The sequence below is a fragment of the Chionomys nivalis genome, chromosome 1 (assembly GCF_950005125.1).
Source record: "Chionomys nivalis chromosome 1, mChiNiv1.1, whole genome shotgun sequence".
Classification (NCBI taxonomy): domain Eukaryota; kingdom Metazoa; phylum Chordata; class Mammalia; order Rodentia; family Cricetidae; genus Chionomys; species Chionomys nivalis.
Genome location: NC_080086.1, coordinates 67987358 through 68012581, shown reverse-complemented (window position 1 = coordinate 68012581; position 25224 = coordinate 67987358). Strand labels below are relative to the sequence as shown.

The 25224-nt window shown below is 43.9% G+C and overlaps 1 protein-coding gene and 2 long non-coding RNA genes across 3 annotated transcripts in view; 1 reads left to right on the top strand and 2 right to left on the bottom strand.

Moving 5' to 3' along the window:
• Positions 1-25224, top strand: part of M1ap (meiosis 1 associated protein) — an 83215-nt gene that overhangs the window by 35333 nt on the left and 22658 nt on the right. The window contains exons 5-7 of the mRNA XM_057776476.1: positions 18151-18324; positions 21744-21906; positions 22531-22672. Coding sequence (XP_057632459.1) covers positions 18151-18324; positions 21744-21906; positions 22531-22672 — 479 coding nt within the window. The remainder of the gene's footprint in view (positions 1-18150; positions 18325-21743; positions 21907-22530; positions 22673-25224) is intronic.
• On the bottom strand, positions 18095-20801 carry LOC130878491 (uncharacterized). Its single transcript, XR_009057443.1, has 3 exons — positions 20744-20801; positions 20097-20256; positions 18095-18334 (listed from the first exon to the last, which is right to left on the bottom strand). It is a non-coding gene; the product is annotated as an uncharacterized LOC130878491 (long non-coding RNA).
• On the bottom strand, positions 23579-24862 carry LOC130878498 (uncharacterized). Its single transcript, XR_009057445.1, has 3 exons — positions 24848-24862; positions 24472-24592; positions 23579-23803 (listed from the first exon to the last, which is right to left on the bottom strand). It is a non-coding gene; the product is annotated as an uncharacterized LOC130878498 (long non-coding RNA).

Below are 25224 nucleotides of genomic sequence, written 5' to 3'. Positions count from 1 at the left end.
TTCCAGATGACTCTCCTGTGGGCGCCTCCTGGGATGCTGGGATTACAGGTGCATGCCACATCTTTCAGTATGTTCCATGGATCAAACTCAGCTTGTTGGGTTTGTGTAGCAAGTGCTTTTTACCCCTTGAGCTAATTCAACCTGGAAGTAAAGATTTTTTAATTTTTTTCTTCTTGTTTTCCGATTTGCTGCAGTGCTGGGGATCAAACTCTTGACCCTTGCACCAAGGCACAAGCATTCTACCACTGGGCTAGATCTCTTGCTCCTTAAAAATAAATTTGGGGGGTTGGAGAGAGAACTCAGCCGTTAGGAGTGCATGATGCTTGTAGCGGTGTGAATGAAAATGGCCCCCATAGGCTCATACACTTGCAAGCTTAGTCACCCATGATGGATTGTTTGGATAGCATTAGGAGGTATGGCCTTTTTGGAGGAGGTGTGTCACTAGAAGTAGGCTTTGAGGTTTCAAAAGATAGTGCCAAGCCTAGTATCTATCTGTCTGTCTCTCTCTTTCTCTCCGTCTCTCTGTCTTTCTCTCTCTCCCTTCCTTCATCCCTCTTCCTCTTCTCTCTCTCCTTCGCGCTCTCTCTCTCTCTCTCTCTCTCTCTCTCTCTCTCCTTCCCTTTTCTCTCCCTCCTTCTCTTTCTCTCTGCCTGCTGCCTGTGCATCAGCATATAAAGCTCTCAGCTATGCCCCAGTGCCATGCCTGTCTGCTTCTCACCATAATGATCATGGACTAACCCCCCTGAAACTGTAGCAAGACCCCAATTAAATGTTTTCTTTGATAAGAGTTGCCTTGGTCATGGTGTCTTCACAGCCATAGAACAGTAACTAAGATAATGCTCTTCCAGAGAACCCAGGTTTCCTATCATTCACTATGAGTAGTTTACAACCACCTTTAAATACAGCTCGAGAGTATCCAAGGCCCTCTTCTTGTTTCCTCAGGAACCCATATACATATGGCATATGTTCACAGATACATATATATATATACATATTTTTCAAAAAAAGAAAGAAATCTCAACAGGGATATATATTATAGTACTTCTTGGGGATGCCTAAAGCTTCATTAGTGTTCCTTAAAGAAGTCAGAATTGGAACATGATGGTAGATAAAACACTCGATATCATAGAATTCAGTTCTCCCCAAACTGACCTGCTAATGTGATTCCAGTCAAAATCCTATCAGAGCATTTTGGTTGATTTTGTTTGGGCTTGGTTTGTTTTATTGTTCTTTGAAACAGGGTCTCACTATGTAGTTCTGACTGGCATGAACTTACAGTAATCCTCCTGCTTCAACCTCCTGAATGTTAGGATTACAAGTATGCACTGCCATGCCCAGCTTCATTTTGTTTATTTTGTTTTGTTTTGATTATTTTGTTTTGCCAAAGCCTAAGTTCCATATTACCTAGGCTGCTCTGGAAGATAAGATCCTCCTATTCCCATCTCAGAAATCCAGCTCCCCCTTTTTTTTTTTTTTTGCTGTGGTTGCTAATCTGATGAGCTAATCCTATGGAAAGTGTGTGTGCTCAAGTGCTCGTGTGCATGCATGGATGCGTGTTAAAACTGAGGATGTTCCTCATCAGGTGTAAAGATCATTCATAAAATTTGAGACTTGTCACACAGCCCAACCCCAGATCCTTTGCTTCATGCATGATGCTCTGGGTGTTACACCCAGCACTACAAAAAATAACAGATAGCATCATACTGACCCAGGAATAGATGATCTGTTCTGTCTGGAGTGGATTACTGAGTCCAGAAGTAGAAAGTCACATGAAAACTTGATATGTGGTGTGGCTGCCATAGAAAAGCAATGAAAAGAGATTAATGCAGTTACTCAATCATTCTAGAGCTATCAGCATTCTTTACAGGAAAAGGGGAAATTGGATCTCTACTTTACAAAATGTATAGCATTTTAAATGGGTCAAAAACCTAACTAGGAAAGATGAAACCTGTGGAAGAAAATGTGTAAGAAAAGAATTTTCTGACGGTGGGTGAGAAAAAGAAGGAAGTTCTTCCCAAATGAGATACAGAGTCTGCTGATGACAGGACATTGAAATAGTGTCGCTATATTAAAAGTCAGAATTTCTGTTTGTAAGAAGATGCCGTGAAAATGTAGTGAGAACGAATCAGAGAATCTGCCTCCTATAACCAGTAAAACACCGCTGTGTGGAATACAGAACTTGAGACATCTTCCCGAAGCAGAGCATCACAGTGAATGAACTGTAGCCATGTAGAACAATGTGAGGCGGAGGGGAGGAGGGAAGTAATGCTTCTGCACAAAGCTCAGGGAAATTAAAGCAACAAGATATCACTTAAAGTAGTAAACTAGTTTTTAAAGGGGAAAGAGTGATAAGGAAACTCAACGTGGCAAGGCCTCCTCTGAAGATCAGAGAACAGCACACAGACGTATCAGTGCTAGTAATGCTATTCTACATCTCAAATTAAACAAAGAATCCGTGGCTGTCCGGTTATCGTTGAGCATTTGGAACTTACATGAACACACATAGTATGTCTTCATTTGCATATAATAAATTTTTATGATCGCCTTATAAAGAATGGGTAAGCAATAAATATGCCAAAACTAAAAAGGCCGCAGTGATCAATATCCTTTGGCATCTAGACAGCATCTGTCCAGGTTGACAACCGTCTGCACTGATTGGGTATATAAGTCTTGAACCAGTTAGAAATCAACTTAACGAGGCTGCCAACGAGCCTACATTTCTCAGCCATGTACACAAGGGTATCAGGTTCCTTTGCTAAGTGCTCACAAGCCATCTGTTTAGAATTTCCTCCTAGAGTTTACCAGGGATCGATGTCAAGCTCCCTTGCAAAGGTAGTCTAGCCATATGTTTTCTCAGGAAACACCAAATGTTAACAATCCAAACAAAGAAGATAGAGATTCATTGCTTCTTGGAAGATTCCAGAAAGACCTAGGTAGGGGACTGGGCATCCCCTCTGTACTGCCAGCAGTTGTCAGACTCCAGCGTCTTAGAGAACGGGCCAGAATGAACAGCTGCTTGACGAGTTTGGTTTTGATAACTGCATTAAAGTCATTTTCCTGTGGCGTTGAGACTAAATTAGAAGCTCTGCTATTCTTGCTACCTAAAGATTTTTAACACAGACAGACATTTGTTTCAGTAAGAGAAGCCATGCTCTAAGAGAAATAGCAACCTCCCTTTTGTAATTTAAAGTAGTAGGAATTTAGCCGAATATTTGAAGTTGTTTCAAAATTGAAATTTTAAAAGTTTGACCTTGCCAGCTTGAGGAATGATCTACACACCGGAAGTTACAGCCGCTCAGCACATACAGCTCAACAAGTTTTCATAGTAGTGTACACCTACAAACCATCACCTCAGACAAGACACAGACGCTTCCCTCATGCTCAAAAGGCCCCTCCCACCGCACTGCGCTCAGTCTCATCGATTACATTTAACATAAGTAGAGTCATACAATAGATACTTCTGTGTCTAACCTTTTTCATTCAGATACTGAGATTTTTCCACATTGTTTATATCAATTAATTTGTTTTTATTGTTGAGTAGTAATATTTTACATAAGTATTATGTTTTAACTATTCATGTCTCAAGGGACACTTTGGTTTCCAGTTTTTATCCATGGATAAAGCTGGTATCAATATCTATGCACAGGTCTTTCTGTGTATGTATGTTTCATTTCTCCTGGGTTCTTATTCATCTTTTCTCACACATGTACTTTCAAGCCACCATTTGTGTGTTTACATTTAAAGTATATTTGAGCCAGTAATGGTGGCGAATGCTTCAGGCCAGCACTCAGTGACAGAGCCATGTGAATCTCTGAGTTTGAGGCCAGCCTGATCTACAGAGTGACCTCCAGGACAGCCAGGGCTACACAGAGAGATTCTGTCTCAAAAAACAAACAAAAATAAATATGTAATATAAATAATAAAATAATAGTTAATTAAGATAAGTAAAGTAAACTTGTTGTATAAACATATCTTTATATTCATTTTGATAACTTCTAAGTTTTACTTGTAATGTATATTCCATTAATAATTACCATAAGTATTGATATGGTTGGTTTTAGGTCTACAGTTGTATATTTTTTTGTCTATTAACTCTATTTTTGTGGTCTTTTTTCCTCCTGCTTTCCTGCCTTTGAGGGGTCTGCCTTAAATGTTTTTTAAATTGGGGGCTAGAGAGATGGCCGAGATGTTATAAGCTCTTGCACTCTTCCAAAGGACCCTGTGACCACATCAGGCAACTCACAACCACCTGCAACTCCCTCCAGGGAATACAACATCTTCTGGCCTCCAAAGACACCTGAATACACATAGTACACACACTGAGAGACACACGCATATACATAATTTTTTTTTAATTTAGCTTGGTGTGGTGGTGCATGCCTTTAATCCCAGCACTCAGGAGGCAGAGGGAGGTAGATCTCTGTGAGTTCAAAGCCAACATGATTTACATAATGGACTCCAGACCAGCTAGGGCTACAAAATGAGACTCTGCCCCCCCTCCAAAAAAACAGAAAAAGCATTTTAATTCTATTTTATCTATTATAATTTAGAGATTCATCTTCAAATTCACATTTGAATTCACAAAAATAATTCATGTTATTTTTTGTGGCTTCTCTGGAGGGCTTACATTACATATCTTTTGTCTTTTTACAATCTAATTCTCACTCTAATCTAACTCTAATTAGAGTTAACATAATACCATAGGGCTTAAAATCTATTTTAAACATTTTATAGCCTAATTAAAATCAATATCTTTCATGTAAAATACAGAAATTTCACAGTTATATAGGTTTATTTGTCCTGCCTCAAACATATAGTCTATCTTTTACTTATTCTCTTGTTTGTTTGTTTGTTTGAAACAGGGTCTCCTAGAGCCCAGACTGGCCTTGAACTCAATATACAGGCAAGAATAACCTTGAACTCCTGACTCTTGTCTCCTCCTCTCAAATTCTGAGTCCTAGGGTTACATATACACTATTGTTTATGTTGTAGTTAACATATGTGTTCAGTGCTCATAGTGGAGGCCATAAAAGGGTATCAGGTCTCCTGGGACTGGAGTGGCAGATGGCTGTGAGCTGACATGTGTGTTCTGGGAATTGCTCTTAACTGCTGAGCTGTCTCTCCAGCCCCTAGTCTTAAATCCTGGATCCTCCATTTTACCCATCTATTGTTGCCTCTTCTAAAGCTCCTCATTCTTTACTAGATGTATATCTAAGTTTCCCTTCCCTCGAAGAGCCTTGGTATTTTATATAGCATGGTTCTGGTAGTGATGATTCTCCTCATTGTCATTAAAATGTTTCTTCCACTTTCATTCTTGAAGTATATTTGACTCATACATACAATTATAGATTGCCCGGGCTGCTGCAGTAATTTAAAGATATTTCACTGTCTTCTGGCCTCCCCTGGTTTCTATCTAAAAGTGACAGCCCTTAAATCATTTTTGGCTATCTGGAAAGGATCACTTTTCTGGCTGCTTTCATGAAATTCGTCTTTATGTTTGCATTCGGCAGCTTGATAATAACATAACTAAGCATAGATTTCTCCTCATTTATCTTGTCTAGAGTTCACTAGCCTCTTGAATCATATTATTTTCAAGATCTGATCATTTATTTGTTACTCTTTAAAACTTATTTTTGCCTAGATTCAAAAATAGAAGCTCTCAGTCAGGACAGCCGACATCTTTTCACGTTCTGTTCTTGGCATTTTCCTTTGGCTTCCTTCATTCTCTTGGACAAAAGCTTAGCATATTCTGCAGCCTCCTCTTTGTTTCTCTTAATGCATTGTTTCTTCAGAGCAATATTTTAGCACCTGTGTTGCAGGATGAGTGGAGTGACAAGACTCTGAACCTTGGGTACTTTGGTTCCGGGCTTGCCTTCTTTGCTTAAGGACTTTCTGACAGCTTATTGGCAGACATCATCCTCTTTAGAGAGACTGAGCAGCAGCTTCATGATTCTGCTAGTCTTTGGGGGCTGCAACTGCTGAGAAACAGTAGTATCAGTCGGTCTAGGAATATCCTTCTCTCACTTTTTTTTTTTACTGTGATCAAACTGAGAACTCAGATTGGCCTCCACCGTATCAGACAGACTTGTGCTTCCTCTCTGCAGCTCTCCATATGAGAGATGCCACTCACTCACTCATCAGCAGGTGCGCTCTGCCATGGGGCTCAAGATGCCTTGCTTCATGGGAAAACCTTGCTTTCCTCTCCCACCACTGACTCGGACCACATAGCCCTTCCACTCTTCACCAGAGCATCGGCAGCAACTTTTGTGGCCCCCGTGTTTCGCACAGAAAGCACAAATCCGGCATTCATCATTCACTTGGCTGTGTTTCTCGGTGTGTTTCTGATGCTGCTGAGTGGGAAGGAAATATACACAGCTGACCAGTGAGGAGGCTCCAGGAAAAAGTACTTGAGTCTATACGCTTTATTTTCCTTTTTAAGACAGGGTCTCACTGTGTAACCTTGACTGGCCTAGAACTCAATTTGTTGACCAGACTGGCCCCAAACTCACAGAGACCCATCTGCCTCTGCCTCCCAAGTGCTGAAGTTAAAGGTGTGCGCCACCACACCTTACCAAACCTATTCACTTAAATCTGTAACCTAAGTTGAAAAGTTTTCCACCATTATTTCTTCGAATACTTGTGCTATAGCCCTTCTCTCCTTCTAGGGCTCCAGTTACCCACATGTTAAAGTGGTGTGTGCTCTCATCTGATTTCATAGTCCTGGAAACAGAACCCAAGACTGTGCAAACTAAGCAAGCCCTCTGCCAGCTGTGCTGTGTCCTCGCCCCTGTTTATTTATTTTGTTCAATTTTGTCTCTTCAGGTCCCTAAGTCACTCTTTCAGTCACTCCTTCCTCTTTCATTTCATGTCCTGCTTTTAAGCCCATGTGATTATTTTTGATTAGATATTGTATTTTTAAGTCCAAAAGCTTCGTTTGTCTACCTTTTATTGTTTCTGTTTCTCTACCGACATATCTTACATTTCTATTCGTTTTTTGTGAACATAGAATTATTTCAGTTATGCTAGTACGAAGTCCTTATCTGGTAGATGCAACATCTTTATCATGTTAGGGTTTGCATCTGTGATCTGTGTTTTCCATTGAGACTGAGCCATGGTTTCTTTCTCTATATGCCAAAAATATTTTGATTTTATTTTGTGAATGCTATGATATAGAGATTTTAGGTTCTATTGTGTTGTTTTGGAGCGGTTTTTGTTCGTTTTGTCAGACAATTAACTTTGTTAGCCTCAGACTGCCACACGTTGGTCCTGCAGTGAGCACTCAAATTCCCAGTCCCATTCTTTCCCTATTTGTTTTGCTTGTTGATGTTATTTGAGACAGGGTCTCTCATTAGGTAACTCTGGCAGCTGTGGAACTCACTATGTAGACTAGACTGACCTTGAACTCAGAGACCTGCCTGCCTCTCGAGTGCTGGGATTAAAGGTGTGTGCCACCACGCCTGGCCTCAGTCCCATTCTTTAGCCTAAACTCTAAGCTGTGTTCCATTTGCCCCATATGTGTAGGGCAAGGGCAGATAGGGCCTTGGACTGTGCTTAGGCCCACCATTCGGTGCTCTTGGGCTCTCTCTTCTGGTGGCCATCCTCCTCACTTTCCCGAGAACCTGGCTCACCTCTTTTCTTCCTCGAGGTTTGGACTGGGAAATGGCTAAAGGATAAAGAGCTTGCTACGCAAACGTGAGGACCAGAGTTTGACTTCCAGCATTCATATTAAAGGGCCAGACACCGCAACACCTCCTGTAATTCCAGAACTGGTGGGTGGAGGCAGGAGGATCCTAGTGGCTAACTGGCCAGGCCGTCTACCAAAACAGTGAGCTCCGTGTTCAGAGAGAAACTATCTCAGAAATAAGGTGGAGAGCCATAGAGGAAGACATTGAAATTGACCTCTGGCCTCCACACATGCAAGCGTGGGGACACATACCTGTGCACACATACATACACTCCCACACACAGAAATAAAGGAATAAATGTTTTTAATTAAAATCTAAGACAGTGAGTTGTCTCAGCAAGTAAAGGTACTTACTGCCAAGCCCAAAGACCCGGGCTCCGTACCTTAGTCCAATCTCTAGAGGAGAACTGACTCTTGCCATCAGACTACAACATGCACACCATCATACACCTACACCATGCACACACACCGATAAACAGACAGATAAATAAATGTAATTTTTAATTAATATTGTTGACATGATAAGAAGGCACAGTGCTATCAAAGGACAACTGGAAAACTAGGGGAAAGCACTGGGATTTATAACACAGGGGAACTGATACCGAAACACAGTGCTACAACTCTTTTGGAGGGGAATTTGTAAATATCTTTTAAAGTTTGTATGGGCTGACCTTTGAGTCCCCAGTTCCTCTTTCACGAATGCAGTATTCTGAAAATCTTCCCCCAGTGATGCAAACGTGCACAGAGTCACAGTCATGCAGTCTAGGTGTGCGTGTGTACACATGTTTTGGGATGTGCTTCGTTTCAGAGAACTTTCCAACTCCTTCTTACTCCACTCAGCTCACTATGCAAGCCCAATGCCCCGAGTCCAATCCCTGGATTTCACGTGAAATTAGAGCACTGACTCCCTAAGGTGCTCTGACCTCCACACTCGTGCCCTGATACACGTGCAGCCGTGTGTGCCTGTTTGCACACACAAATAATGATAATCGATAAATAAAATGTTAAGTGTTCAAAGGAGGAATGCTTTGCTGTGGGGCCATGCCATCAGATTGAATGTCTTCCTAGCCCTGTCTTCATCCACCCTTCCTTGTCCTCTCTGACCACAGTGCCCATAAAACCACTACTTCCCAGTCAGCTTTAAATCTTTGAATATCAGGTTACAATAAATATTTTTAAGTTGTATAACAAGTAAATTAATGTCTGCCGGGGTAATAAAAGACTTTTGGTTTTGAAACAGGGTCTCTTTATGGATCCAACAGCTCTAGTACTTGGTACCTATCCCACAGACAAATTCACAGCAATTCTGCCTCAGTCTCCCTAATGCTGAAGTCACCGGCATGTGCCACCATGGAAGAGTTTTAAATATCTTCTAAGACTAGTGTTTACCAAGCCAAATAATACTTTATCTAACTGTTTTTATGTTTTATTGATATGGGGGGATATGCATGTGGAAGTCAGGACACCATCTCGGGTGTCACCCTCCTTTGGGACAGAGTCTCCCGTGGCTCTGAGGTTCACCAGCTAGACTAAACTGCTGTCCAGTGAACACCAGCTGCCCTCCTGCCCCACCTCCCCGGTGCTTGAACTGCAGACGCACACCGCCACGCCCCAACATTTGTATGTAGAATCTAGAGATTAAACCCAGGTCCTCGTGCTTGTGAAGCAAGACTTTACCAACTGAGCCCTCTTCGGTTCCAAATAATACTTTAGGCTTCATCGTATCTCAATAACCACTAAGCAACCTATTTTACATAGGGGCTTCACTTTTTTAATAAAATGAAAACAGGACCATTGAGAACTATAGTTAAAATATTTTTCTTCCAATTTGGATGATATACTTCATTGACATTTTCAGCACACACGAAAAAAAAAGAAAAAGAAATGACAAGGCTTTTAGTGTCTAAAATGTTCTCATCTTGGTAGACTTCTGAGAGGCAACGTTTTAATCTTTATGCCTGGAGCTGCATGGTGCTTTAAAGTCTGCCGTGCTTCCTGGTGTCTGGGGTCCTTCCTTTCTGTTCAGCGGGTGCTCAGCCTGGGCATCGCTATCACTTCCAGCTCATAGCATCAGTTACCTTCCTGTCGCTGTGGTGGACCACCATGACCAAGACAACTTAGAGAAGGAAGAGCTGTCTTGACTTATGGTTGCAGAGAGGGCAGAGTTCAAAATGGTGGGGACAGCCTGGCACCAGGCAGCAGGCATGGCAGCAGACACCAGGCATGGCAGCAGGCATGGCACCAGGCACGGCAGCAGACACCAGGCATGGCACCAGGCATGGCAGCAGGCACCAGGCATGGCAGCAGGCATGGCAGCAGGCAGCAGGCATGGCAGCAGGCATGGCAGCAGGCAGCAGGCATGGCAGCAGGCACGGCAGCAGGCACCAGGCATGGCACCAGGCACGACAGCAGGCACCAGGCATGGCACCAGGCACCAGGCATGGCAGCAGGCACCAGGCAGCAGACACTAGGCACGACAGCAGCAGCAGAAAAGCTCACATCTTCAAACACAAACACAAAGCAAAGAAGACAAAGCGGCAGTTGAGCCAGGCCTTAAGCTCTTCAGACCCACTCCCAGCCACACACTTCCTCCAGCAATGCCACATTTCCTAATTCTCCACAAATAATGCCACTAACTGAGGACCAGGTATTCAAATGCCCGAGACTGTATGGACATCCCATTCAAACCATCACACAGATGTAAGAGTTGAAGTTACAGAGCTGTGACTGGCCAGAGGTCACAGAGAAACTATTCAGCAGCCTGGATAGAATTCATTCCTTCTGTTCATTGAAGCATTTACTGAACCCTGCTGTATGCCAGGCACTAGGCTAGTCCTGGCGGCACAGGAGAGGATAAGGAAGCAGGCTTGGTGCAAGCAGCATATGTATGCGCTTGTCTGGCTAGCGTCCCAAAACCCAATGCAAGCTTAACTGTCAAGAAATATTCCGAAGACTGCTCCTCCTAACGGACAGTCCCCATTTGTGTTCCCTTAAAACACACGAACCAAAGAACAAGAAATTGGGGGACTAGGGAGATGGCTTAGTGGTTGTCGCTAAGCCTGATGACCTGAGCTTGACCTCCAAGACCCACATGGTGGAAGGAGAGAAATGACTCCTGCAAGTGTCCTCTGACCTCCACACATATGCACATGTGTGTGCACAGACATATACACACACCCCAAATAAACAAATACATTTAAAGAGAGAGCTTCAGGGACTAGAAATATGGCTTGCTGGTTAAAAGTGTCAAGCCCTTGCAGAGGACGGGATTCAATTCCCAGGACCCACATCAAGTGACTCATAACTGCACACAATTCCAGACTCAGGGGACCTAGTGCCTCTGGCCTCCACAGGCACCATCATTTACAAGCACGTAGCCCCACGTATACAAGTAATAAGAGTAATAAATCTTGACTGGTACCTTCAGGCTCACAGAGACTTTCTGAGAATCTGGTAAAAGTTAAGTGCCTGTCCTCTTCCCCTACCCAACCCAAATGCACCTTTACACATACAGATGACACCGCATGCAATTCCAGAGGGCTCTCACCCAGGATTCCCAAAGGCAGGCCACCACAGGGCCGTTGGTAGAACAGGGCTAGTCTCTGGGCTTTTGAGGGAGTGGGTATGAGATGCAGGACGGTCTGGGAGTTCCCTTTCGCTGGAGCCGCCTGAGGACTTAGACATTTTATGTCAAGAAGAACCCAGTCATCTGGTACACATTAGAGAATCCCATAAACAACACACTTCGGAGGGCTCAATGAAGGCTGCCATGGCTTGTAGCCACTAGAGGGCAGAATAAGTCCATACATAGAATATGAATGCGGCCTCCTGGGGACACAATGACTCAGGCGAGGCCACCGGAACACTTAGCTGTAGTTTCACCGGAGCACCCAATCTAGGGAGCCTGTTTCATCAGACACACAGTGCCCTGCCTTCCAGCCAATGTGGGAGCTGCTCTCCAGCAGCTAAGGGCAATATTTCCTTTCCAACTCCCAGGTCTAGCACATCTAGTTATATTTATGAGTAACACCGCAATAGAAGCCAAGAATGATGACCAAGAAAAAATAAAAGTTTTTTGGTTTTTTTTTGTTGGTTTTTTTTTTTTTTTTTTTTTTGGCCTGTGAGAGTGAACCGTTCCATAGATGAGAGAAGAGGAAAAGGGCTGGGCACGTGGCTTGGTTACTGGCATGCTTATCTTACACACACAAAGCCCTGGGCTTGGCCCTAGGCAGCGCATAAACTGGATATAGCCAGTCCTTATCATCCCACACCCAGAAAGTGAAAATAGGAAGATGGGACGTTCAGGATCATCCCTGGCTACAGAACCGTGTGATACCAACCTGGGCCGCAGGAGACCCTGTTTCTTCTCAGAGTGTCAGGGAGAGGGAAGGGGAGGAGGAGAAGGAAGGAGTTGTACCTACTGCATGCTGTTCACAAACATCTCACACTGTAGTGTTTCATGATAAGTAGGAAATAGGTTCGAGTCCCCACTCCACCCAAGAACACACAACTAACAATATGCACGGCACAATTCGAGCCCTGCTCTATCCACTAAATCTCACAGCCTTTCATACGCTCAGGAAGAGAGATCCTGCGGAAGAAATAACGAGTATGATTAACAGCGTAGAAATGAGCCCACAAACACCCAGAAGATGCTAATTAAAGCAGACAAAAGAAGATATTTAAACATAGCTCCTGGACAAAGTTCTGAGTCAAATGCTGGAGGAGCCGCACACCATGGATTAATGGAGTAATAAAAGCCCTAAGGAAGGAAGGAAGTCATGTGACGAGGAGACAAACTTAGCTGAAGCAGAAGAGACACAGGAAAAGCAAAGGGAACAACAGGCTTTGCTCAGCTCCAGCTCTGGCCAAGGCCCTGAGCTGGGGGATGGGGAGGATGTCCGTGAAAAGAAGCCTACGTTTAAATGGGGGATGATCAAATGTGTTCCCAAATCACCACAGTGACAGCATAGAATGTGAAATGAACTATATGACCTGCCAGCACCACCTACAAACAGATCAGAACGTGTAGCAGGTGGCATTTGAACTTGATCTTGAAAAATAAGGTGTCAACAGGTGGCAATGAGGAGGAACAGCCTGGGCCATCACAGAGGAAGAGGAGTGTGGGATCCCTGAGGAGTGAAGGGTCATACTAAGCGCTTCAAGATGAGTAGGTTACAATAGAATCAACCCTGAATCCTTTGGAAGAACGGCCATCATCAGAGGAACCATCTGTTTCTTGTCCCTGAAAGGATGCCACTCCTCCTGAGGCAGCGAAATGAAGACTCAAACCAGAAGCGCAGCACCGCTGTGAAGACAACATGAGAATTCCTTCAAAGGAAACATTCTGCTGTTGCTATTCCCCGAATGTTTAGGTTAAGAAATTAGAAATGGGGTGTGGAGCTGGGCACTGGTGACACACGTCTTTAATCCCAGCACTCAGGAGGCAGAGGCAGGTGGATCTGTGAGTTTGAGGACAGGCTGGTCTGCAGAGGGAGTTCCAGGATGCCAGGACTGTCACACAGAGAAACCTTATCTCAAAAAAACTAAAAGAAAGTGAAAGAGAGAGAGAAACAAGAAAGAAGAAGAGAAAGAGAGAAAGGGAGAAAGAAAAAATGGGGTTGGAGAGATGGCTCCGCAGTTACAAACACAGGCTACTCTTCCAGAGGACTCAGGTTTGATTCCCAGCAATTCCCATCACCCACAAGGTGCCTCACAACCATCTGGAAATCCAGCTCCAGGGGACCCAATGCCATTTTTTGGCCTCTGTGGATACTCCACATACTTGGCCCCAGATATGCGTGCAGACAAAATACTTATTCTCATAAAAATAAATTAGTTAAATTTTTGAAAAGTTAGAAACACAAACAATGCACACTCTGGGGAAGACTGACTGCTTGGCTCATTTGATGACATGGCATTTTCCATTGTAGAGGTGCCATGTTCAAGGACTGGTCATTCTGAGCATCTTTTGCCAGCACCCTTTCAGACATTTAGTTCAGAACTAATGGAAAAGCTAGGATATTTTAGAGAAAAAATTGTAGCTGCCATAGTTCACAAGAACAGAGATGACACCCACATCTCTGCCACTGGTACAAATGTAGAAGCCACGCTTAGGTGTAGGTCCCCACATCCTTGCTGCTTTATCTGTGTTCCATTTCTGGTGAGTCTTCTCTCCCTCCAGTGTCTATATCCATCCTCCAAGCTGCAAGACCAACAATAGAGCTACTGCAAAGTCTCACAATTTTGCACATCATCCTTGTGCAGGGGATCATGCTTGTGTTTTGTTTTGTTCTAGTCTTAGCGTATTTGCTGTTAAAGGAAACATTTCTCCTTTTTTTTTTTTTTTTTTTTTTTTTTAAGATATGGTTTCACTGTGTTTCTCTGCCTGGCCTGGAAGTCTCTAAGTAAAACAGGATGGCTTCGAACTTCTAGAGATCCACCTACCTCTGCCTCCTGTGTACTGGGTAAACCATGAACCAACACATCCAACTTCATTCCTTTTTTCTTTTTTTTTTTTAAACATTTTATTTATTATGTACACAGTGTTCTACCTCCATGTATGACTGCAGGCCAGAAGAGGACACCAGATCTCATTGTAGATGGTTGTGAGCCACTATATGGTTGCTGGGAATTGAACTCAGGACCTCTGGAAGCACAGTCAGTGTTCTTAACCTCTGAGCCATCTCTCCAGTCCCATTCCTTTTTTCCTTTTTTTTTTTTTTTTTTGGTTTTTTGAGACAGAGTTTCTCTGTGGTTTTGGAGCCTGTCCTGGAACTAGCTCTTGTAGACCAGGCTGGTCTCGAACTCACAGAGATCCGCCTGCCTCTACCTCCCGAGTGCTGGGATTAAAGGCATGCGCCACCGCCTGGCCCATTCTTTTTTTCTTAAAGGAACTGTTTTTCTGTGGCTTCAGCATTCTATGTTAAAGTTATAGTTTTAATTACTCAATATCATTGTACTTATTATCATAGTACCATAAAACACAATGGTACAGATGGGTAATTGAGAATGAATGTTCAAGACTAATGCAGCTTTTAAAATTCCATTGGGGACAGAGAGCTGTGTGCTCACGATGGAGTGAATGAAACAGCTAGTAGTGAATGAATTTGCAGAACTATTTAGCAGAGTTAATCATGCTGACCAGAAAAAAGAAAAAGCTGTACTTGCTCTCCCTGTCCTTGAACGAGATGTGAAGTCATCTAACGCCCTGCACTGCCTGTGTGGAGCCAGCACCTTGGACTGAACCTTCTTTGTTCTCATGGCGGGGAGTCTGCCACCTCTACCAACTTGTCCTCAGGAATGTCGCTCTAGAAATAAACCGCCCGGCATTCATGAGTCATACACAGAAGTTAATTCATTTGAGCCACTGGCTTTTCTTAGGCCCTTTGTATCTCAGCAAGCCCCTCAGGGTTTCTCCTCAACTCTTCCCGCAGATTTTTCTGTTTGACTTTCCCTGACAACAGTTATCTACAGAACCAGATCCCAGCACCAGAGGTAGATCTGGTTGAAGTCAGAAGTACCCAGGAAAGCCTGTCAACCCACCTACCCAAAGCCACTCATCACTCCAGACAGTCCCCTCTCTTCATGCCAAACACACTTGTGAGACAGTTTGCCTACAGCTAACTCTGTAATCTATATCATAAGGTAAAGCAATACAGCGGTTCATCCTTTTCCTTTTAGATGTTCAGATTCATCTTAAGAGGTAATAACTAAATATATAAATGACAACACAAAATTAGTCCCTTACTAATAACTAAACCTGCATTGTTATGCGGGTTAATTTAATTTTCCATCGCTTTAATATTTTTAGTGTTTTTTAAAAAGATATATTTTATTTATTTGGGGTGTGTGTGTATATGTATGTACACATGCCATGTTTGTGCAAGTGCCCATGGATGCCAGAAGAGGACATTGGATCCCTTAGAGCTAGAGTTTCAGGTGTTTGCGAGTTGCCCAGTGTGAGTGCTGGAACTGAACTCTGGTCCTTTGCAAGAACAACAAGCATTCTTAACTGCTGAGTCATCTCTGCAGACCTTTGGGGTATTTTATAACAGAAATACACAATTAGATTAAATGTAGAAGCCAGACAGTAGTGGCACACACCTTTAATCCCAGCCCTCAGGAGGCAGAGACAGGCGGATTTCTGTGAGTTTGAAGCCAGTCTGGTCTACAAGAGCTAGTTCCAGGACAGGCTACAGAGAAACCCTGTCTTAACTCCCCCTATCCCCCCCCATAAAAATATAGAGAATGAAGGCGTGTGAATGAAAAGGGAATGTGTCTAAGAACTAACAGTTGGATGGCAGCCTTCCAGACTTTTATAAAGTACTTGTACATACGCATGTGTGCACTTATACAGGTAGTTTTATGTTTATACAAATGGGATCATATCTGCCCTACAACTTCCTTCATTACTCCCTTCTAGATCCCATGTTGGTATATTTATCTTTAAATTTCTAACAGTTACATAGTACACACCAGTTTGAGTGTGTTGTAATTTTGTAATTTGTTTAAACATTCCTCTATTGTTAGACATTAGATTTGCTTCCTGTTTGGAGTTTGATTGTTGGTATGACAATGTTGTGCCTGATGTCTTTTTATATGTCTCTTGTGTATGCTTCAAGAATGTGTCTAGGACAGATATTGAGACGTACAATTGATGTGTCAGAAGACAGGTATACTTAAAGCTCATACTTTTCAAAATTTATAATTACAAACTTAGATGTGTGTAACGGTTCATGTTTGTAATCCCAGCAACTGAGAAACAAAGGTAGGAGGCTTGTGGTAGGTTCAAGGCCTGCTCTACACAGTGAGTGCTGGGTCAGCCAGAGCTGCATAGCAGGACTCTATCTTGGTTTGCTTTTTTGTTTTGTTTTGTTTTTCGAGACAGGGTTTCTCTGTGGCTTTGGAGCCTGTCCTGGAACTAGCTCTTGTAGACCAGGCTGGTCTCGAACTCACAGAGATCCGCCTGCCTCTACCTCCCAAGTGCTGGGATTAAAGGCGTGCGCCACCACCGCCCAGCAGGACTCTATCTTGGAAAAAAATGTTTAGTTAAAAATTAAACACTTAGCTGGGTTTTGATCCTACTGCACGTACTGGCTTTGTGGGAGCCTAGTCTGTTTGGATGCTCACCTTGAAGGGAAATGGGAGGAGGTGGAAATTTTTAATAATAATAATAACAATAATAAAAAGAAAAAAATAGAAAAAAATTAACACTTAGCTGGGTGTGGTGGTGCATGCTTTTAATACCAGCACTTGAGAAGTAGAGGCAGGTAGATCCCAATAGTTCAAGACCATCCTGATCTATGTAGTGAGACCAAGGACAGCCAGGGATACACAGTTAAACCCTGTCTCAAAAATAATAACAACAACAACAACAATAATAATAATTGGGATGAAGAAATGGTTTAGTACTTGCTGTGCTCTCAGAGGTTCCCAGCACACAGATAGCTCATAGCAGAGGTTTCCAGCACACAGATAGCTCATAGCCATCTGTAACTCCAGCTCAGGGGAATCTGACACCCTCTTCTGAGTGCAACAGACACCTGCATTTACATGCACATACCTACATGCAGACACACACACAGAGACACGTAATTTAAAAAAATGAAAATAAGTGGGTAGAGAAATGACTCAGCAGTTAAGAGTACTCTGCTAAATTCAATTCCAGGCACCCTCAAGATAGCTCACAGCAGCTGTCTATACCGCTAGTCCAGTTCCAAGGCATCCAATACCCTCTTCTGCTGTCTATACCTCCAGTTTCAGGACATCTGATACCCTCTTCTGCCATCTCTACCTCCAGTTCTAAGGCATCTGATCTTCTGCCATCTATGCCTCCAGTTCTGAGGCATCTGATACCCTCTTCTGCCCTCTGTGGGTGTCAGGCACGTTTGTGGTGCACAAACTTATATGCAGACCAAACACCCAAACACAACAATTTTTATCCTTTTCAAGATTTATTTTATTATTTTACACGTATGATCATTTTGCCTGCATGCATATATGTGTACCACATGCATGTCTGGTGCCTGCTGAGGTTCAAAGAGGGTGTTGGATCTCCTGGGACTTGAATTACAGACAGTTTTGAGCCACCGTGTGGGTGCTGGGAATCAAACCCGGATCCTCCGTAAGCACAGTGCTCTCAACAGCTGAGCCATCTCTCCAGCCCCAACACAGAAATAATTTTAATTAAAATAAATCTGTATTTAAATAATTATAAAGACTTATTTTTATTTTTAATTATGTGAGTACAGGGGCTAGGAGTTTAGAAGAGAGAGCATCAGATTCCAGAAGCTGGAGTTGCAGGCAGCTGTGCGCCACCTGGCACAGGTGCCAGGGATTGAACGCAGGTCCTCTGCAAGAGCAGAAAATATTCTTACAGTCGGTCATCTTTCCAGCCTCACCCCCCCACACACACACAAACAAAGAGACCCCCTTAACCACCATTCTCCTTTCTCCTTCTGCAGAGAGTGCTCTCCTGGAAGCTGACATTGTCCTTCAGACTCTTGACAACAATGTCGTCAGCATGGAGGTCTTCTTCAAAGCCTGGCTGCATAACAGTGAAACTGACCGAGAACACATCCATCTTCTTCTTGCTCCACAGAGCCTTCCTCCTTCTTCCACAGCCAAGGATAATCCAAGTACACAACCCTGTAAAGATAGGTTCTGTAGGCGAAGTCTCTCCTTGTCTAAGATTACAAGTCTAGATGACTCTGGGGAGTCCTCACAATACAGATCATTTGAGGCCTATGGGTTGGAGGAGGACTGGGTGACACTGTCTAGTGACAGCTTGGCTTTAAAGAGAAAGGCTCTAAATGGTGACCATTCCAGCCAGCGAGAGCCAAGTAGTTATAGAGGCAAAGTCCTCGATGCCTCAGTGATAAGATATTCGCTGCACCATAGCAGGATATACTGAATCGTGCACTGTCCTCAATATTCTCGCTCTTAATGTGGTAGGTATTGTTGGTACTATAATCCAAGAGACTTTTACCTTGATAATATCAACGCTGCCTTGGTAAGAATAATAACAGTAAATAAAAATCTTCTCAGGGGTCTGGGGAGACGGCTCAGTGGCTAAAGGCACTGGCTACTCTTGTGGAGGACCTAGAATCAGTTCCCAGCACCCACGTGGCAGCTCACAACCTCCTGGAACCCCAGCTCCAGGGCACCTGACACCTTCTTCTGCCATTGCACTGCTGAGCCATCTCTCCAACCCCAGTTAGCAGTCTGTTTGAAATCTCTTCTCCTACGGTAATAGAACTCTGCCATGACTATTGCTTTTTCAGGATGGGGAAAAGCCCTCTGAAAGTATAATTAAATAGGAAGGATGCTTCCCCTCTTTCCAGGGACACCTATCAGATTTTGCTTCTTTCTCCATTTAAACCTAGGGCTTGGGACCAGCAAGATGGCTCAGTGGATAAAGGCACTTGCCACTAAGCCTGACAACTGGAATTCAATCCCCAGGTCCTATGTTATGGAAGAACAGATTCCCACAGGTTGTTCATTGGTCTACACATATGTTCCATGCCATACATACATACATACATACATACATACACACACACACACACACACACACACACACACACACTCAAATATACACTAAATAAGGAATTTTTCTTTTATAGCACCTAGGGCCTAAAATACCTTGGATGGCTTAACTTGATGATATCATAATCTGTCTTTCCTTTGCCTGTAAAATGTCTTCCCAGGGCCTCCTTCGTATTGTGTCCCAAGCTGCTCCTACCAATCCCTCTCTATCTCACCCTCTGGAATCCACTAATTCACTTCACTCAATTAAAAGTGGCCGGCAACTGTACACAGAAGCCAGCTTGTGTTTGACATCTCTGTGCTTTTCCCCCGCCATACTAACTTCTTTTCTTGCCTAATCCCATTCTGCTTTACACAGCACCATCAGGCAAATGCTGTCACTGAATATATCACCAGATCTAAGACACTGTCAATGATAAGACATACCACTGTTTTTATACAAATAAGAATGGGAGCGCTGTCAATTAAACAGGACATAGAATAATGTTATCGTTCCTGGGAGAATATAAGTCCTAAGATTGTCCGCCTGGCCAATAGCAATTGTAAGACAGATCTAAAGATCTAAAGATCTGTCTTAGTGTGTGAAAAATCTGCCTACAAACCAAATATAATACTATACCTGTTTTTACACATGAGGAAAGTAAGACAAAGAATTAAACACTTTCCTCGGGCTTCATAGAAAAGCGATTCCAGGGCCCCTTCGTCTTGGGACCAGAAATCTCTATTTGTACACTTGACAATTCTTGTCAGGAATATGCTCATCAAACACAGGTCTATCTACCTCCAGAACTTCTACCTTTGTCTTCTACCACTTACCCACCTGGTGTTTAGGCTACTCTAAACAAAAGGGACAGTGACTCACCGTTCTCTAGTGGAGCTGGGACCCTCAAAGGCCAGGAACTCCTGCAGACTGTTTTATCTCTACTGCTACACTGGAATCCAGATGTCAGGCACAACTGGAATGGAGTCTGGAGAAATTAGGTCTTCTCCAGAGTGATGAGGCCCATGGAGATTATAAACAACTACAATAAAGATCAGACTGTAGTTACCTCTTAGGGTTTTTCCTACTGCTACCAATGAGACTTTCGTCCAGATGGACAAAGCTTCCCAATCCTAAATCCCAGTGACCAGTAATGGAGAGTCGGGCAGAGAAGAAATGAAGGGAGCCACATTCCTAGACAGAGTTCCTCCTGGGTTCAATGTAGGTGAATTGAAGTCTACATCTTATAAACTGGGCCCGGGAAATCCACCTGAATCTATCACCCACTCCATTTTCCCCAGGTTACTTTGACATTGTTTTATTTGGTTTTAAAATTAGAACATGACAGATTTAGTTAGATAACATGCTCATAGATGTATGCCATTGAAGTTTGCTTCTGCTATATATATATATATATATGCTTTGTAGCATCAAGGACTCAGGCTTAGAGCAACAAATCGTTTGGCACCTGAAGGTAATTGCTGGCGTAGAAACCTAACACAACCAGGAGCAGGAACAGTAATACACACCTGAAACCACAGCACCTGTGAGGTAAAGGCAGAAGGGGCAGGAGTTCAAGGTCATCTTCAGCTATGGAGCAAGTCAGAAGTCAGTCTGAGCTGCAGGAGAGCCTCTCTCAAAGGCTGGGGGGGGGGGGAGGAATGGTGTTGGGGGCTGGAGAGATGACTCAGCAGTTAAAAGCACTGGCTGCTCTTCCACAGGACCCAAGTTCAATTCCCAGCACCCACATGGCATCTCACACCTGTCTGTAACTCCATTTCCAGGGCCTCTTACCCCCTCACCCAGACACACACGCAGGTAAAACACCAGTGAACACAAAAATAAATTATAAAAAAAGAAAAAAGTTTAAAAGAAAAGAAATCAAAAGCTTAATAGAGTGCCAGACCCTGAGAACAGCATAGCTCAGTACCAGTCCACGCACTCCTGATATCTAATGCCACTGCTGTGCGCTGAGGCCTTGAAGGTCCAATACTCAGTTCCTTCCAGACATTAAACATAAGCTGCTATTTCAGGAACTTGTTCCTCCCATAGTCCTGAACGCCCCCTAGAAGAGCCCAGAGAGAAACAGTAGCAGTCAGCTGACTATCTGAGTTCTGCTTTCCTGCTCTTCCTTCATCTGATAAGCCTCAGGGAAGCAGAGGCAAGATTCCCCAAGGGCCTCTGTGGATTATCCCAGGTTCGAGACTTAACAAGTGTTAGCTGCTCCAGCAAGGACACGTCTTTCCTGAAATGAAAGACAAACCAGACCTCTTGCTCTGAGACAATGAGCCCAGCTGTAAAGCCAAGGAAGATCGTGCCCAGCTCAGAGGCTAAGAAAACAGTGAGGAGCAAAAGCTGGAGCAGAGGGGGCAGATCTGCTTCTCCTCCTCCAACCAAGCGTGCCTTCTTCTTCCCATCCCTCTGCCTCCTTCTAACCCTGGACTGCCTAGCAAAAGTGAACTTGCCTCTTAATAGCAGCCTGAGATAACTTGTAACCCAGCCTCTTCTCTAACTCTCCTTTGATTGTAGTGTGCCTGAAATGTGACCTCCACGAGCGATTTCTCAGCCCATCCCTGCTTCCTGGGACAGCCGATGGCACATTGAGGACAGATGATCCCAAAGGAGACATCAGCACACTCTACCAGATGGCTTCCCTGTCTCCAGACTCTCCGTACAAGCTGCAAGTGATCAAGTATGCTTTGAAAAGGCCTCAACGTTCTTCTTTATTCTTCTTAATCCCATGGCTTGGAAGTGCAGAGATTCAGGGTCTATCTTGGCAGTCAGGCAGTTACAAGCATGTCACAAAAAAAAAAAAAAAAAAAAAAGTAAGGTTGGGCTCCTCAGCAAGTGGCAGCCAGAGGGGTAGATGTAGACTTGCTACCACAGAACACTTGGAGATATAGGCAGGAATTGGAAACATGGGCTCTGTGTGCAGAGAAAAGCAAGATTGATGCAAAGGCGTTCAGCCACCCAGTGCACTTGCCAAAAGCCATGGGGTTAGTATGGGAATGAGCCTTTCAGGGACAAAGTATATCCAGGTCTATTTCAACCCTACTATTCCTCTAAGTGCTGCTTCAGGGGATCCAACTCTCAGGCAGAACAATGGGAAAGCCCGACTTTGCTCCCTTCAGCTCATACTATAGGGCCCCGGGCGAAGGCTGTTGAGCTCTGAGAACTTCCCGCGTGCCAGATTCCGTGCTACTGACCACACATTCTAAATTACACACCCTGATTCATCAGCTCCCCCAAGACAGTCCTAGATCAGAGCTGGGTGTGGTCAGAGGTCCTGGCACCACTAAGAAGCTTTCTTTTCCAGGGCTCTAAAATCCAGTGGGATCTGTGAGTCCCTGACCTACGGACTCCCCTTCATCCTCAGACCCACAAGCTGCTGGAAGCTGGACTGGGATGAGCTGGAGACAAATCAGCAACATTTTCACGCTCTGTGTCACTGCTTGCTGGTGAGTGCCCTGTGCCCGGGCAAGAGTAACAACTAGAGAAAAACAGCCATTCACTCCTCCCTAACCCCAGACCTGCAGCAACCCTGGAAAGGATAGGGAAACTGGAAATACTTTGAATTTTACAGTAAATTTAACAATACTTTTGTTAGATGAACCCAAAGGAAACATTAATACACTCTACCAGATGGCTTTTCAGGCATCAGTCTGTTACAGTCTGACCAACTGATCAAGTGTGGTATCAAAGAACTTCCCCACTATTGTTTGTTTGTTTGTTTTTGAGACAGGATTTCTCTACGTAGCCTTGACTGTCTTAGAACTAGTTCTGTAGACCAGGCTGACCTCGAACTCACAGAGATCCCCCTGCCTCTGGCTCCTGAGTGTGAGACAAATGCCATTTTTTTGTATAGTGGATCTTTTTATTTTGTGTGCATGGGGGGTGGTGCGTGAATGCCACAGCACATGTGCAGAGTGAGGAGGACAACTTCTGGGAGTCAGTGCTGCCCCTCAGTCGTGTGGTTTCAGGTTTGGCAGCAAAAATCTTTGCCAACCATGCCATTTCACTGGGCCTAGGTGCTGTTCTCATCGATAGCATGGCTAGAAACAGAAATTCAGATCATATCTCTGTCAGGAAAGGTCAGTTTTGGGGTGGCAGTTACAAGCACTGATGAAAACGTAAAGCGAGGCTACTCAGTTTGTAGCAGAAGGCTTCCTGAAATCAGTCAGAACCCCTTAGTGTACAAACTTTAGACATAAGTTATGTTGCTTTAAAACCCACTTCCTTTCTGGGCTCAAAAAAAACAGGTCAGTGGGTAAAAGTGCTTGCCACATACGCCTTGTGAGTCTGAGTTCAATCCCCGCGATCCACAGTGGAGAATGAAAATGGACTCAGGAAATTGTCCTCTGGCCTCTACTCACGCACTGTGGCACACCTGTACATACACACACATTGCACATACACACACGATAATAATGATAAATGTTTAAAGTCCCACAGCCTTTCTAACACTGTACTCATCATCACAGGTCATTTGAAGAAGTCTCTAGTCCCGATCCCTCTCAGACATTGTGTGAAGCCCTAGATACGCATTCAGTTGTGGTATAATAGATACAGCTGTGTCCTCAAGAAACAGCCTGTAATGGAAGAGATAGAAACACATACATGGCTTACTATGAGCATCAGAAATCAAGGTTAACAAAACCCAACATAGAATCATTTGTGGGCATAGATAACCAATTAGAACCTGGGGAAGGATGGAGTGTGGGGAGGAGGATAAATGCAATATCCAACAATTGCTTGGCATCTGCCTTGAACATCAAGATGTCAGCTTGGAGCAAAAGCAAATAGAAAGCACAGCACATGCATGGAAAACTAATGTGGCCTGGCCAGATGACTCAGAAGGCAAAGGTAGGAGAGAACCAGCTCCACACAGTTGCCCTCTAACGCTACACATGTGCTATGGCACGTGCGCACACACACACAAATTATACACATATACACAATAAATAATTTTTACACAATAAGTAATTTTTAAGAGAAAAAGGAAACTAACAAGGGGCTAGAGAGATAACTTTGCAGCTAAGAGAGCTTACTGCTCCTGCAGAGGGCACAGGTTCAGTTCTCAGTGCCCACATCAGAAGGCTCGTAACTTCCTGTGATTCAAGTTCCAGGGGGTCTGATGCCTTCTTCTGGTCTCCACTGACACACACCATGCACACACACACACACACACATTCAGGCCCACGTGCATTCATACAAATTTAAAAAAAAAAGGAAAGAAACCAGGTGTGGTGACACTCACCTTTAATCCCAGTCCTTGGGAAACAGAGGCAGGTGAATGTCTGTGAGTTCAAGACTAGCCTGGTCTACGTTGCAAGTTCTGGACCAGCCAGAACTACAGAGTGAGACCTTATCTCAAAAACCTAAAAAAGGAAAAAAGAAAATTAATGCCACACTTAAACCAAAATAAACTAAGTGAAAAGAGAATCCAAGACGAGATACTGAGTAAATAATCGACCTGGAGCAGGAGAGATGGCACAGACTCTAAGGGGACATGCTGTTCTTCCAGCAGACCTGAGTTCTGTTCCCAGCACCCACCTTGGACTGCTCACAACCCCCTGTAACCCGAACTCTAGAGAGACCCAACACCTCTGTTCTGCACAGGTACCCACACTCACTTGCACAGATCCACACATATATAATAAAACTAAAAAGCAAAGGCTTGACCAGGTGGGCACTGGTGACGGATCGGCAGGATGGCTCCGAATGGAAGGGCAGCACAGCACTGTGTCTTCCGCTATCAGGAGAGGACTTCTGTTTCAAAGCTCACACTCCCTTTGGGGGCCCACCCACCCACCCACCCAGTTCGCTCACACTCCCTTTGGGGGCCCACCCACCCAGTTCCTGTTTCTGGTCTGAAGAACGCCCACCTCCTGTGTTTGCAGAGCACAGATCAATCAGTTCAGTGAGTGCTCAGCAGCTCAGCTTACTGTGTGCTCCACCCATTTCCTCAAAATCTCTGAGAGCATCCATCACTCAGCAGGTGGTTCTCCCA